Source organism: Delphinapterus leucas, chromosome 3 (genome assembly GCF_059928025.1).
Source record: "Delphinapterus leucas isolate spDelLeu-1000000601 "Yukka" chromosome 3, BTC_Dleu_Yukka2, whole genome shotgun sequence".
Classification (NCBI taxonomy): Eukaryota; Metazoa; Chordata; class Mammalia; order Artiodactyla; family Monodontidae; genus Delphinapterus; species Delphinapterus leucas.
Window position 1 is genome coordinate 135,762,517 of NC_143131.1, and position 14,568 is coordinate 135,777,084.

The 14,568-nt window shown below is 39.1% G+C and overlaps 1 protein-coding gene across 1 annotated transcript; it reads right to left on the reverse strand.

The window, feature by feature from the left end:
• Positions 1–664: 664 nt before the first annotated feature.
• ZBED8 (zinc finger BED-type containing 8) lies at positions 665–14,559 on the reverse strand. Its single transcript, XM_022595209.3, has 2 exons — positions 12,421–14,559; positions 665–8,491 (listed from the first exon to the last, which is right to left on the reverse strand). The coding sequence occupies exon 2, from the start codon at positions 8,439–8,441 to the stop codon at positions 6,660–6,662; it is 1,782 nt and encodes a 593-aa protein (XP_022450917.1). The 5' UTR covers positions 8,442–8,491; positions 12,421–14,559; the 3' UTR covers positions 665–6,659.
• Between the last annotated feature and the right edge of the window lie 9 nt (positions 14,560–14,568).

A 14,568-nucleotide genomic window follows, 5' to 3' on the forward strand; every position in this document is an offset into this window, starting at 1 on the left:
AGCCTAGTAGGTCTGTGAACCCAGTGGTTATATCTCTAGTTCTTAAATGTGTAATTGGAATAGATATATTCAATTCCTGGCAGAACCCCCAGATTTGCCCTCTGATCCATGGAGTGAGGCCTATTATGGTAAAAAGGGACAAGTAGAAGTCCCTAGAAGTTCCCTTCCCTACCAGGGTAGTAAACCAAAATCAACACCACATTCCTGGAGGAAATTGCAGGGATTAGTGCCACCATCATAGGCTTAATATCTGTCACATCCCCGTTTAAATTAACCTGCTTTTCCTGTGCAGAAGGTTGTTGGATCTGGAGATTGACTATGGATTACTGTAAACTTAACAGATAATGACTCCAGTTGCAGCTACTGTTCCAGATGTGTATCTCTACGAAAGAGAGTCAGCATAACCCTTGGCAACTCGTATACCATTAGTGACCTGGCAAATACTTTTTCCCCCTCTATATCAATTTCAGTGAATAACGCAAGCAGGTTGTTTTCACCTTGCAGAACCAAGAGATCACCTTCACAGTTCTGCCCTAGGGCTACATCGACTTAATGTCTGTGATAATCTAATCTGCAGAGATTTTGATAATCTTGACATTTCACAGATCATCAGATTTGTCCACTTCACTGATGACATACAGATGGCATCTGATAAGAAGGTAGAAGCAAGTACTTTAGATGCCTTAGTAAAATGCATGTGAGTCAGAGAGTGGGAAATAAACCTCATAAAAATTCAGGGACTCATCCACCTTGGTGAAGTTTCTGATGTGCAAAGGAGTGTATGTTAGTCTGCTTGGGCTGCCATAAGAAAATACCATAGACTGGGTGGCTTAAACAGCAGAAACTTCTCAGTTATGGAGGTTGATAAATCCAAGATCAAGGTGTGGCAAGGTAGGTTTAATCCTGAGGCCTCTTTTCCTGGCTTGTAGGAGGCCGCCACCTTTCTGTGTGCTCACATGACCTCTTCTTTATGTGCCAGAGAGAGAGCAAGCGTTTCATAAAGGCATTAATCCCACTGGGCCAGGCTCCCACCCTCATGACTCCATCTAAACCTAACTGCCTCCTCCCAAAGGCACATCTTCAGATGTCACACACTGGGGCTTAGGATTTCACCATATGAATTTGGGGCTGAACACAGACATTCAGTTCATAACAGAGTGTGGCAACAGACTGACACCTATGGAACTTATTGGTCTTGTCATGTACTTCATCACTCAGAGGCACCTGGTCTGTTAGAATGATAGAATGAGCTACTTAATACTCAGTTACTTGCAACTGGGAGAAAAGAATCTAAAAAGATAAAGTTCTATCTTGTAGGATGCAAATGTGCTTTGAACTGGTAACCTATGAATATACTTTTCTTTTTTTTAATCCCCCAAGCCAGAATACATTGGTCTGAGAATCAAGGGATGGGCACCTAATAATTCACAGAATTTTTGCTTCCCATTGCTGTGACTGTGACTCTTGATATTTTGGAAGTCTCAGTTCCCAAGGGAGGAATGCTTTCACCAAAGGATGTAACAGTGTTTCCACTGAACTGGGAGTTGATACTGCTGGTTGACCGTATTTGGCTTGTGCTGTGGGGTTAATGCCAGTGGGCCTGAAATTGGTCTGGTCAAGGCATGGCATATCCTGATGAATAGTGTCGCTTTCTAACCGTGTATCTGAGGAGTTGCAGGGTGGTTTGTATCAATTTGTTATCATTGTTTACTGTAACAGTGATATAGATGTGACTTACACCTGGAGACTTCTTCTATACCCCCTCAATCCCACAAAAAAATAAACAAAAAACAAACCTTGGTGGTTGGGGCTACTCATTAGGCAACAGAATAATTAATGGCACTGTTACTAAATTTGAGGAGCTGAGACTGTGTTTTCCTCATTCTGGAGAGAAGGTAAGAGCATCTTTATTTGTACAGAGGATAGTTACCTCTTAAGAGAACCACAAACCTATGTTTATTGTATAGAAATTCAATTATGGATAGAAGGATGACTGGCCAAAGAGATGGGCTGTGCTGGTTACTAAGCTCTTGTCTTTCAGCTTCAGACCCACCCTCTATATGTCCTGTAATCTGCTTTGTCATGCTGGGGCTGGGACCTCACAAAGTACATTTCTTTATCACCTAGCTTTCTGTTAGGCTCTGCAAATAAGGGGTGCAAGAGACATGGTGGAAATGTAGAGGAAGGACCAGGGATTTACTCCCTCCTCATTTGCTTCCTACTGATGACAGGATCCTCCCTGCAGTGGTTCTTCACCCTGGCAGTGAGAGTTAGTTTAGGAGCAGCAGTTGGTTTAAGTTTTCAGTGTTTTCACACTTCCAGAGCCACCTCATCCTACATGCTCAGAGACGGCAGCATCAGCAGGCTGGCACCCATTCTTCAGACTTTTGAGCTCCTAAGACAGTAATACCAGTCAGGCAGGGCCTCTTCCTCAGACACTGGAGTCTCACTTCCAAGGGACCCCTCATCCAAGCTTTCACATTTTAATAATGCCAGCCTCTTTTCTTGTTCATCTAGCCCTAGTGATGCTGTTTCCTGCATTTACTATCTCTGTGACACCTCAGTATCCCCCTTTGCCTATTAAGTTCTCCAATACCTGGCCAATGATTCTTCACTGTAGATTCCTTTTATTTAAAAATTGGTACAGTTTCTGATCTTACTGGACCCTGTTTGATACATGGATACCTATACATTTATATAAACAGATAGCTATAGCAAAATGTTAACACTTTTTGAATCTAGAAAACAGCCATATGGGTGTTCATTGTATTACTCTTCCAACTTTTTGGTATATTTGAGACCTTTCATAATAAAGCATTAGGGATAAGGTCTCCTGAAAATCTGGATAAATATCAGTACCAGAATAAAAAAACCTGATAAAGGGCGAAAGTCTCCAAAATTATAGTAGAAGGAAATGATACATAGAACTGTGATTGCTCCAGAAACCAAGCTGATGCCATTACAAAAAAAAATCGAAACAAAACAAAAAAATAAACAACAAAAAGTCTATTTTTCTGTTTATATCTAGAAAAGGTTCTATCTACTATGTCACACCACCAAAATTAAGTGAATGAAATATGACCTCTGTAGAAAAGAAATGAAAAGGTTCTCTAGAGAAAACTTGTCTGTTTCATCTTATAGGGGAGAAAAACTGAGGCCCAGGACAGGTAAGAGTTGTCCAAAATCACACAGTAAAATTAATGGAGTCAAAACTTTCCCATTAGCCATTCATAATAGGTAAGATTGGAAGCCAAGTATATGAAGTAAGTCTCTTGGTTGCATGTGACAGGAAACTGCAAAAGAGGGAATTAGCCCATATAACTGAAAAGTAAAAAAGTATGACTGCATTTAGGTGTGGAAGCAATGTCATAAGGAATCTCTTTCCCTTTCTTGGCTTTGTCTCTGTTGGCTTCACCGTCTGGCAGCAAGGTTGATCACTGGAAGCTCCAGACTCACATCCTGCTAGTTTAGCAAGTATAGCATCTTTCCCATTAATTCCAGCAAAAGTACTGGAGCTGACTCTAATTAGCCAGGATGGGGCCATACAGACTGACAGGGTGGTAAGGAAAGTTCCTTAAAGAAAAATAAGGGTGCTGTTAAAAGAAGCAAGTGAATGATTGAATCAATGCTGAGCAGGGCAAAATAAGAGATGACGGGTCTGCCAGACCTCTTGACTCCTATATGCTGAGGGCTATCGAGTTTAACCTGCTAGTAAGTAGCTGAGATAGGACTGGAATCCATTTCTGTGTTAGAGTAAGACTTAGAGCAAAACTGTGAAATGAAAGGGAAATAACCGTAGGTTCTCAGAAGGTACTCTCAGAAGATAAAGTACAAAATACAATGAATTCGACAATTACCTTATACAGTCCTTCAAATTAAGGTAGCCTTCGAAAGCTTCAAATTTTTCTAAATGCTTGGTAGATATTAAAGCCAGGCTTACAATATTTTGGTATAATTTAATGCTAAAGACGATAATATAAATAAACTATAGTTTAAACTATAAATATCCAGACCCTATTAAAAAAAAACTGAGATGTAATTTACATATCATAAAGTTCACCCTTTAAAAGTATAAGTCTGTTTGGTTTTGATTCCCATTGGATTGTCTGAAAACACTGACCTATCCATTCACTTCAAGTGGCTTTTGGTGGCTTAGGAAAGCAGCCAAGATGGCAAAAATCCACGTGGTCAAGTCAGTTTTAGGCAAAAAGCCCTTTTTATCTTCTCTTTCCCACTGTTTCTCAATGATTTCTTGCAGTCTGGTAGTTATTGGCTCCATGAGAGTTGTCACCACCAGAGGCTCAGGTGGGGCATTTTTAATTTGAGCTACTAATCCCTTTTCTAGAGATGTTTAAAATCAGGTATTTGGGAAAATCTGTAATGAGAGTAAGTTTGCTTTCAACCAGTCATGCACTGAGAGTGACATCTGCTGGTCATAAAGATTATTATTTATACTGTCTTGACTCCTTTTTGCAATTTATCGACGACCTCATATTATGAAAATATAAGAAAAACAATTATGTATTCCTTGGAAGAAAAAGGAACGAACACATAGGACTTATATATGCCAATATATGTACCACTGTGGGAGATTTTTTAAATTCAAAAAAGAAATCTAAGTTTCCTCTTCATTTTATCAGACAGCAGTCTCATTCATTTGATCAGGGGAAAATGAACTGTTGTAGAATTTGAAAAAGAATTAAAAACTCGGTTAGCCATTTCCTTTAAAGTGTCCTTTGGGTTTTTGTTTCAGAGCAGAAACTAACGAATTCAGTCTAAGAGAAAACTGTAGTGGACCTAACAAAAGACTGGCTATCTCGGGTCGTTTGCTTTTGGCATTTCATCCTAATCTTGCTATTGTATTGTTAGGTCCCAGGCTTCATTCATACCCTTGCTCCCATTCCTACTTCCTTCCTATCTTTAGATATGCATACATATTAAACTTTATACATACTCTTCCAGATTTATTCCTGTATTAGCTTTGGAAATTTCCTCCACTGCTCTTGATGTCAGATTATACTGGGAAAAATTAGGACTTACATTTTCTAACTATATTTTTATAGAAAAGAAGGCATGTATTTATATTTATTGATAAAGCATTTTGATGGACAGTGATAAAGTTTAGTTTTGTGTAGGAAATATAAAATTCAATTTGTGTACTCAAGTGGCATCTAAATTTGATAGTTGGACTTCATTCCCCTTCAAGTTTAAAAAAAAAATTTCAAAAGTGCTATGATTACCCACCTTATAAACTTTGTGGATACCCCTGATTCTTTCCATGTGATAAATTCCTAGAGGGAAAAATCCTCAATCAAAGGGCTATGAAGGATCAAGAGGAATGAAAATTAGTACTATCATAACAAAAAAATTGGAAGTAGTAGGAGAGGAGATGGATGTTTTATAAATTCAGTCCTTACCTATTATCTAGAGGAGTCAACACATAACTTCTAAATCTGATAAATCAAAACTGGCCTATGTATTTGGTATCATATTACTTAGATATATGGGTGGGACCATAAAATGTTAAAGCAGAAATGGTTAAGGTAACTGGGTAGGAAGGGGACTGTGGCTTTTCATTATAGGGCTCATTTCTTCTCCAGCCTTGAGCATATTGTACTTGGATAAAACATTGAATTTTGAAATAAAAAATGTTAGTTTATTCACATTTAAAAATAAATCTAGCCAAATTATCATCCAGGAAAGTATATTAACCTAGATTCCCATGGGGAGCTTTTTGGTGGCCCTGAATTACTACAGTGACTTCATGTCAATTTCTTCAGTATTTATATTCTGATCCATTCAAAAGTTTTGAACTATCTTAGAAAAATGCATACAGCATAAGGTGTAAAATAAGTGAGGAAACTGAGGTAAAGGAAAAATAAGTGTAGGAAAAATAAGATGAGGTGAGAGGACCATCGGAACCATATGGAAAGCTGGTTAAGAATGAAGATCCTTGATCTTGTCCAGACCAGTTAAATTAGCATCTCTCAAATAGGGCTCTGGGATCTCCTCTTTAGCAGCCCTGATGACTTGGAGTCTGGATGTAATGTAAAAGAAGACAAAGAGTGACTAACAGGATATTAGGATGTTTATTAATGTCATGGAATTTAGAGCATAGGAACTAAGAGGAATGGACATTGTGAGACTAACTCCAAAGAATACATTTAAAAATAAATCTTACATTAACTAGGGCCATCCCTTCTCTCACTATAACATTTCATAATCCTCTTCTGATTTCATTAACCTCCCCAAAACAGCCCTCAAGGACATGGGAGGACTCAGTCTGTCATTTCATCCTTTGACTTTTAACATGAGATGCATGTTCTGGGAGGTCTTTTTCTCTTGGCTCTATTCGTAGCCTATTGTACCATTTAGCTTGGATATTGTAGTGCTTGAGTGTCTTTTTTTATGTATCACATCAAAAGGTTAAACAGATACTTAGAAGAATCCTATGTATCAGCAGCACTTAATCTTTTCTGCTGCTTGTGCTTTTATTCTCAAAACATATTTTCACATCTCACGTGAAAATTAAAAGTTAAAAATGCTAAACTTTTAAAGGATTTGGTATATCATAAATATAAAAGAGACAGAATTATAACTTAATTTTACAATGGAATTAAGAATATATTAAAAATTATACATTGAAAAAGTCTATCAGCTTACAGTGACTTCTGTAGCTGTAGTTTTTGTTCAATGATGTCTGAGAAACGAGGAACTTTTTTTGAAATAGCCACACGGATGTCATCACTCATATTCACGTAGCTTCTGGACTTTGTTTTAAAATGCAAGAGTGATGAAAATCCCAACTCACAAAGATATGTAGTTGCAAACGGTATAAGGATTTTTAGAGCTGTCTTTGCTAGGCTTGGAAACACTGTGAATTGAGCACACCAGAAATCCTCAAGGTTCATTGTCTCAAATTCCATTAGGATTTGGCCACTAGCTCGTAATTCAGCAAGATCATTTTTCATTAAATAGCCATCATCAACAAAGTCCAAATTAAAAAGAAATGGATCCAGTATCCATTTACTTGCCTCATCAAGATCTCCAACAGAGAAATATCCGTGGAAGAAGTTGCTTAACTGTTGCAGGTGCACTGTTATTTCAGCTGCAATGCATATTGCTTCATTATCTGAAACAACGATTTCTTCAAGAAAAGGAAAGTTGGTAAAATTTCTTTTCTCAATTTGCTTTAGCCAAAATGGAAACTTCCTAACAAAAGCAGACAACTTCTCTCTAGCTGATACTGTGTTCATTCCAGTCCTTTGCATAGATGCACTAAGTTCATTTAGGTGTTTGAATAAATCTGCAAGGTATGCTAGGTGAATTTTAAACTCTTTGTTTTCAAAGCCATCAACTAAATTGCTGCTTTGGTGGTGAAGAAACTGATTTATTTCTTCATACATTTCAAAAATATGAGTAAGTATTTGGCCTCGGGAAAGCCACCTCATTTCAGTATGGAAAAGGAGAACACTATACTCTATTCCAATTTCTTCAAAAAAAGCCTGAAACAAGCGATGATTTGGAGCTCGCCCTTTGATAAAATTTATTACCCTCACCACAGTAAAAAGAGCATCCCTCAGTTTTGTAGGCAGTGTCTTTGTGACAAGTTCATGAGGGTTCAACAAACAATGTGTGATCACGATATGAGGTACCTCTTTTTTCATACAGGAAACAAATTCTGAATTTTCTCCTAGGATAGAAGAGGCACCATCAGTACAAACAGAGCCACATACATCGAGTGCTATCTTATGCTTCAGAAAGAAGTCTCTGAACAGATTGAACACAGCTTTTCCCTTCACTGTTAACTGCAGTGGTTCACAGAACAGGAATTCTTCTACGATCTCTCTTTCCTTTATGTATCGCACAAATGCCATTAGCTGACTGCAGTCATCCATGTCTGTTGTCTCAGCAAGCTGAATACCCACTTTAAGAGGACTGGCTTTGATATCTTCTAGAACTTGCTGTAAGATATCCTGGCTCATTTCATCAATTCTAGAATGGATCACATCATCTGATAAGGATACCTGCTGAAGCTTCTTTTGTGCATCTGGTCCCAAAACTATTTGTGCTATTTCCAGGGCACAAGGTTTCACTAATTTTTCAGCTATTGTATGAGGATTCTTCTCCTTGGCACATAAATACGCAAACTGATATGATGCCTGTAGTAAGGTATCCTCCTGAGATGCAACTCCAAATGCTTTCAGGGTTTCACTCTGATCGGATGGTGTTGGCACATGTTTCAGGCTATTGAGATCGTGCCCACCTATACCACCATGCTGTCTGTTAAAATGGTCAGACAGTTTTGATGGTCGGAGGTCAGCGTTTGAAAATACAGAGTTACACAATACACACTGTGGGCGCTGAGTTCCATCAACCTCTGTTGTGCAGGTGAACCAGTAACGAACATAGTCATCGTCCCATTTGCGTTTCTTCGACATGGCACCCCAAAATTCTCACGTAGTATTCCAGAGGTGTCGCAGATTTTTTGCTTTGGAAGTAAAATATAACCCAGACATTAAAAACCAGTGGCTAACTGAATTAAAACAAAGCCACATCATATGCCATCCTGTCATCTGTGTACATGTCAAGAAATATCCTGCAACATGTCAATTCAAAGTAAGCCATGACAGCATGACAGCCCAACTTAAACCTAGCAAACTCACAGCTAAAGCCCTGGAATAAATACCTTGCCAGCAAGTTATATACGAGAGATTAGGGCTTATGCAAATTGTGATTACCCATAAATTCTCTATTGATGAATTGCAGTTACGGCTTAATTTGTTTTCAATGATGTATGTTCCAAACAAATCTGGTACATTTTGTATCCCCAGAAAAGGCATCTCACTACCACCCCCTTCTTTGCATCTTATGCCAAGGATGTATGCACACCCCCAGTTATGAACTAGTGAATAAAGAAGGGAGTAATTCACTAAATACTGTAAGGAAGGGCAGATTTTGACATGGTGGCCAGTTCTTTCTAATAGTTAAGGATTAAACAGGTCTATAAAACTATTTGATCCTTGAGTGGCTTTGACTCCAACTTAAGCAGAGAATTTCAAACAGGTCTGACCAAGCCACCCTTGACACAGAAGTAGGATACACAGTATCAGTCCATGATTCACACTGTCCATATAAAAAAGCAAAACAAGTTGCTCAGGAGAAACACAACTATTCTTGTTACTGAAACTTCAGAAAAAGCTCTCTCATAGAAGAAAAGCCTTAATTACAGTACGACAGGTTGTAGAAGGCAGTGGTTCTCTAGTTTAGTAAATGGAGGAATCATATAAGTCTCCTGTGAAAATGCAGATTCTTGGACCCCACCCTGAGATATTCTGATTCCCTAGCTCTGGAGTAGGGGCCCCAAATCTGTATTCTAAATAAGTATTTTAGATAAGTCTTATGAATAGTACCTAGAACAGTAATCTCTAACAAGAGATGCCTATCACAATCATTGGGAGCCCCTTTGAAAGTATACATGTCCCTATACCACCTCAGAATTAATAAATCATCATCTCCAAAAGTAGGACAAAAGAATCTAAAATAAAGTTGTCCAGGTGATTCTGATACACATCCTAGTACATAGACAGATTTAGAGAAATGAAACATATCCTCGGGCCAATTCCTAGCTTACCGATATTCTAGGTTGCTAAGTAAACACTAAATGCTTTAACAGGCAATTATGTTTTCTGAGTTGATGACAACTTCTTACGAAAGTTGAGGGACCTAACATTTCTCCAAAAAAGACATATGGATGGCCAAAAAATACACGAAAAGATGCTCAACATCACTAATTATTAGAGAAAGGCAAATCAAAACTATAACTCACCTCACACTGGTCAGAATAGCTGTCATCAAAAAATCTACAAATCTGCTAGAGAGGGTGTGGAGAAAAGGGAACCCTCTACACTGTTGGTGGGAATGTAAATTGGTACAGCCACTATGGAGAACAGTATGGAGGTTCCTTAAAAAAACTAAAAATAGAGCTACCATATGACCCAGCAATCCCACTCCTAGGCATATATCTGGAGAAAACCATAATTCGAAAGGATGCATGCACCCCAATGTTCATTGCAGCACTATTTACAATAGCCAGGATGTGGAAGCAACCTAAATATCCATTGACAGAGGAATGGATAAAGAAGATGTGGTACATATATACAATGGAATATTACTCAGCCATCAAAAGGAACAAAATAGTGCCATTTGCAGAGACATGGATGGACCTAGAGACTGTCATACAGAGTGAAGTCAGAAAGAGAAAGACAAATATCATATAATATTGCTTATATGTGGAATCTAGAAAAACGGTACAGATGAACTTATCTACAAAGCAGAAATATAGTCACAGATGTGGAAAACAAACTTATGGTTACCAAGTGGGGTAGGGAGGGTGGGATGAATTGGGATATTGGGATTGACATATATACAGTACTATGTATAAAACAGATAACTAATGAGAACCTACTGCATAGCATAGGGAACTCTACTCAGTGCTCTGTGGTGACCTAAATGGGAAGGAAATCTAAAAAAAAGAGTGGATATATGTATATGTATAACTGATTCACTTTGTTGTACAGCAGAAACACAACATTGTAAAGCAACTATACTCCAATAAAAACTAAAAAAAAAGTCATAAATGAAACATTAAAAAATTTTAAATTAAAAAAAAAAAGAAGAAAGAAAGTTGAGGGACCTAAAAAGAAAGACATGCCTTTTTTTCTTTCTCCCTCCTGAGCAATGAGTAAAGGTGTAATCCACAGGTAGACTCAAATATACCTTAGAAAACATTTCTATCTCCCACGTAAATAAGTGATCCCCTAAATTTCCAGAGTTCTGTGCCACAGAATATGGCTGAAATAATGTAACAGGAGTACATTTAAATCCAAATGCCCACTTTGGCCATTAAAAAAAAATCACAGTTAAGTAAGCCAAGAATATTAAGGCATTAGCTTTCTAGAGGCTCTGCCAAGAATGACTAGTTGTAAAATGCACTTCTATGTAACTAGTAAGTTGATCTGCCATATGGTTGTCATCAGTCAGTTTAAAATTGGAAGATGTCTGCCAGTCAGTAAAGGCAGTTTAAAGTTTAGAGTTGATCTTAAGCGTTCCTTTATCAAGTGATGAGACTATGGGCCAACTGTGTTTAGAACCTCGCCTAACTGATAACAAAATGATGACATAAGCATAAAAAATGCTTATCTTTCTGTATTCTGTTATTTATATTTTGGGGAACAGAGGGAGTGAAGGAAAAAGCTTTACTTCAAATGATTTCTCACTAGAAATCATTATAGGATGAGTTTAGAGTCCATTGTTCCCCTCTCTGACTATGCTGCTCAAGTATATTCTGATTGAAGATTAACCTGTTTGGAAAAGAGTTTTTAGAAAAACTCATTTATAGTATTCTTCTCCATCCCCCTCAAAAAGGGAGAATAGGTAGCAAGAATTTTCAAGACCCTCAAAGATGAACTTACTGCCCAGGAGGCTTTCCTGTGTTTTAGAAACTCACAATTTTCACTTGCTCCTTTGTGGTATTTAGCAATCACAATATCCTAAAATATGTAAACATTAAAAAAGCATCACCTATTAAGGAATTATTGTTAACTGAAACTGTGATAATGGTATGGTTGTGTTAAAAAAAGGTCTTAATTTGTTAGAGATACAGACTTAGTTATTTACAAGTGAAATGATGTCTGGGATTTCCTTTGAAATACAGTACTTCAGCACACATACACAAACACACACACACACACACACACACACAATAGGGTGGAAACAGAACAGGATTGACCTTGAGTTGGTAACTGCTAAAGCTGGATGATGGGTACACATCATTACACCATTCTCACTCTATATATGCTGGAAAATTTCCATAATAAACAGTAAAATAATCAAAAAGGTTTACTTATTAAGATAGACATAATTAGTTTTTAGAATGATTCTTTTGAGAGTTTGTTGAAAGCTATCTGAAGAGGCAGAATGTAAGACCAGATATAACAGAGTAAAATGTTTGGCAAATTTATGAAGGGTAGATACGAAAAAGCATCACAATCTAGAGAAAAAAGTCAGTTACAAGTGAACATTAACATAACAGAAATACCTGAGGAAGGCTAAAACATCTATTTCAGCAGTGACAACACTAAAGTGCAGTTGTAAACCTAAAACCCCAAACCAAACACAATCCAACTTGTACCTGGCCACCGCCTGTGCCCGTCCATGGTAGGTGTCGGTGTCCAGGGAGGCAGAGGATTGAATCATTACATTTTACATCGTTAAGAGCAAAAGCCAGGAAAGAAAGGACGGGAATGCAATAGCTGAGCAAATGCGCCAGAGGCAAACGCCTGGGATCCTGCCTTGGTCACTTAGGCTGGGACCTGTCCAAGCTTCAGTCCCTCAACCGGGGAGGACAATAGTACCTACCTTACAGGGCTGTTGGGAAGTTTAATTATGAGAATGCATGTAAACAACACCAGCTCGTAACTGGTAGGACCTCTTGGTGTATTATAAGGACGGAGCGTTTAGAAGGCGGCCCGGGCGAGCTAAGGACGCCGGAGGAGCGGGAAGAAGACTCTGCTCGGTCTCCACCCGACGTCTCCTAGCCAGAGGAGCAGGCCCAAGGGATGCTCGGGCTTCTTTTAGGCGCCCGTTTCAGGCTCCAGTTCGCTCTCCGCTCAGGCTGGGGCCCAGCCTCCGGGCGCTGGAACCAGTCTAGGTGGCGGTTCCTCGTGTCCGACTCCCGAGCAGGACCTTGCAGGGCGCGGTGAAACAGCAGCGCCCGCGGCGTCCCCCGCTCCAGCCGCGCCGGGTCCTATCCGGGTTCTCGGGGAGGGCTTCCCGCCCGCAGACCGGGCGAGGCGGATCCAGGCACGCAGGCGCACTGGCAAGCGGCTGAGGGCCCCGCCGCCCTGAGTAAGGAGCACGCGCGCTGGTTTTCTTTTCAGATGGGGGACTTGGAGCTGGGGATTTTTTGCTTATTGTGTCTGCCAGAGAGGATGAATCGTAGAATCTCGGGAATGGAAGGCCCTGTGAAGCCCACATAGTTCTACTTTCTAAAGCACTGCAGATAAAATTTTATATTAAGTCAGGCTTTGAGCTTGGCGGTTGTAAAGCTTCAATAATTAACCATTTTCTATGTGGAATCAATGAGGAAAAAGAGAAGGGAGCGCATTCTACTTACAAATTAAACATTCAGGCAAATGGGACAAGCTGTGCATTCCAGTAACATACTAATGGTGGAGGCTGAGCTTGTGTCCTCTCGCCCATGCATGTTGCCCTCCCCCGACTTCCCATTAATTAGAGCATGTGGATGAATTTGCTAATCATCATCATTCACCTTTGAGAAACGATTTTAAATTTTATTTAAAATTCTTTTTAACAACAGACTCCTAGATAAATAAACCCATATTAGAGAGATTGCTGAGAAAAACCCTAAAGTAGAAATGAGAAAAAGTTGAAAGAAACAAATCTAAATATAGCCCTCTTTCCTATTTTGAGGGTATTTAATGAAATCACATTTTACTCATTTTTGTATAGTTAGTCTTGGGAGAAGCATCCCACAAGGCTGGGGGAGGGGGAAGTGTCAAAGAATGTGGGACAGATACTTTATTTTCAGGTATTGAGAGTGAACCTGATAAAAAGATTGAGAGCCTGCTTAAAGTTTCTGTCAATGAAAGAAATTGCAAAAGACCAGCTTGGCCCAGAAACCTGGGCCTTAAATGCTAGAGAAAGGAGTAGGCTTTAGAGTCAGAGACTTGGGTTTATGTTCTGGCCCCAACACTTTTTACTGTTAGGACTTGAGCAAACCACCTGGACTCATTAAGTCCTTATGCTTACTGTGAAATATGGATATCATCCATTACTCACCCCATGAAATTCTTTTGAGGAGATAACATGTGAAAACTACATTACATAGTTCCAGCACTCAAAAGGCAGCTATAATTGAGATAATAAAATCAAAGTTCATTATCTTGAGTAATGTCCTAGATTTACCTTTTATCCAAAATGAAACAAATAAGACATGATTTCATATATTATAGAATTCTTCCTAAAATCAGAGTAAATTAGATTTCAAGAAGAGGGAACAGAAGCCCTAACAGAAATGTTAGGTGACACATTTTTTAGAGTCCTGAAATTGTTTAAAAAAAATATTTTATTTATTTAGGCTGTGCTGGGTCTTAGTTGTGGCACGCGGGATCTTCAGTTGCATGCAGGATCTTTTTTTTAGTTGCAGCACGTGGACTCTTAGTTGCAACATGCATGTGGGATCTAGTTCCCCGACCAGGGATCGAACCCAGACCCCCTGCATTGGGAGCGTGGAGTCTTACCCACTGGACCACCAGGGAAGTCCCTCCTGAAAATTTCTAATTCAAACACACAGAAGCTAACCCTGGCTTCCTGCCAGTCCTATAGATCACTTGTCTGCCAGGTATTTGTTTTTTTTTTTTTTAATATTATTTATTTATTGAGGCTGTACCAGGTCTTGGTTGCAGCATGCGGGATCTTTAGTTGTGGCATGTGGACTCTTAGTTGCGGCATGCACGCGGGATCTGATTCCCGGACCAGAGATCG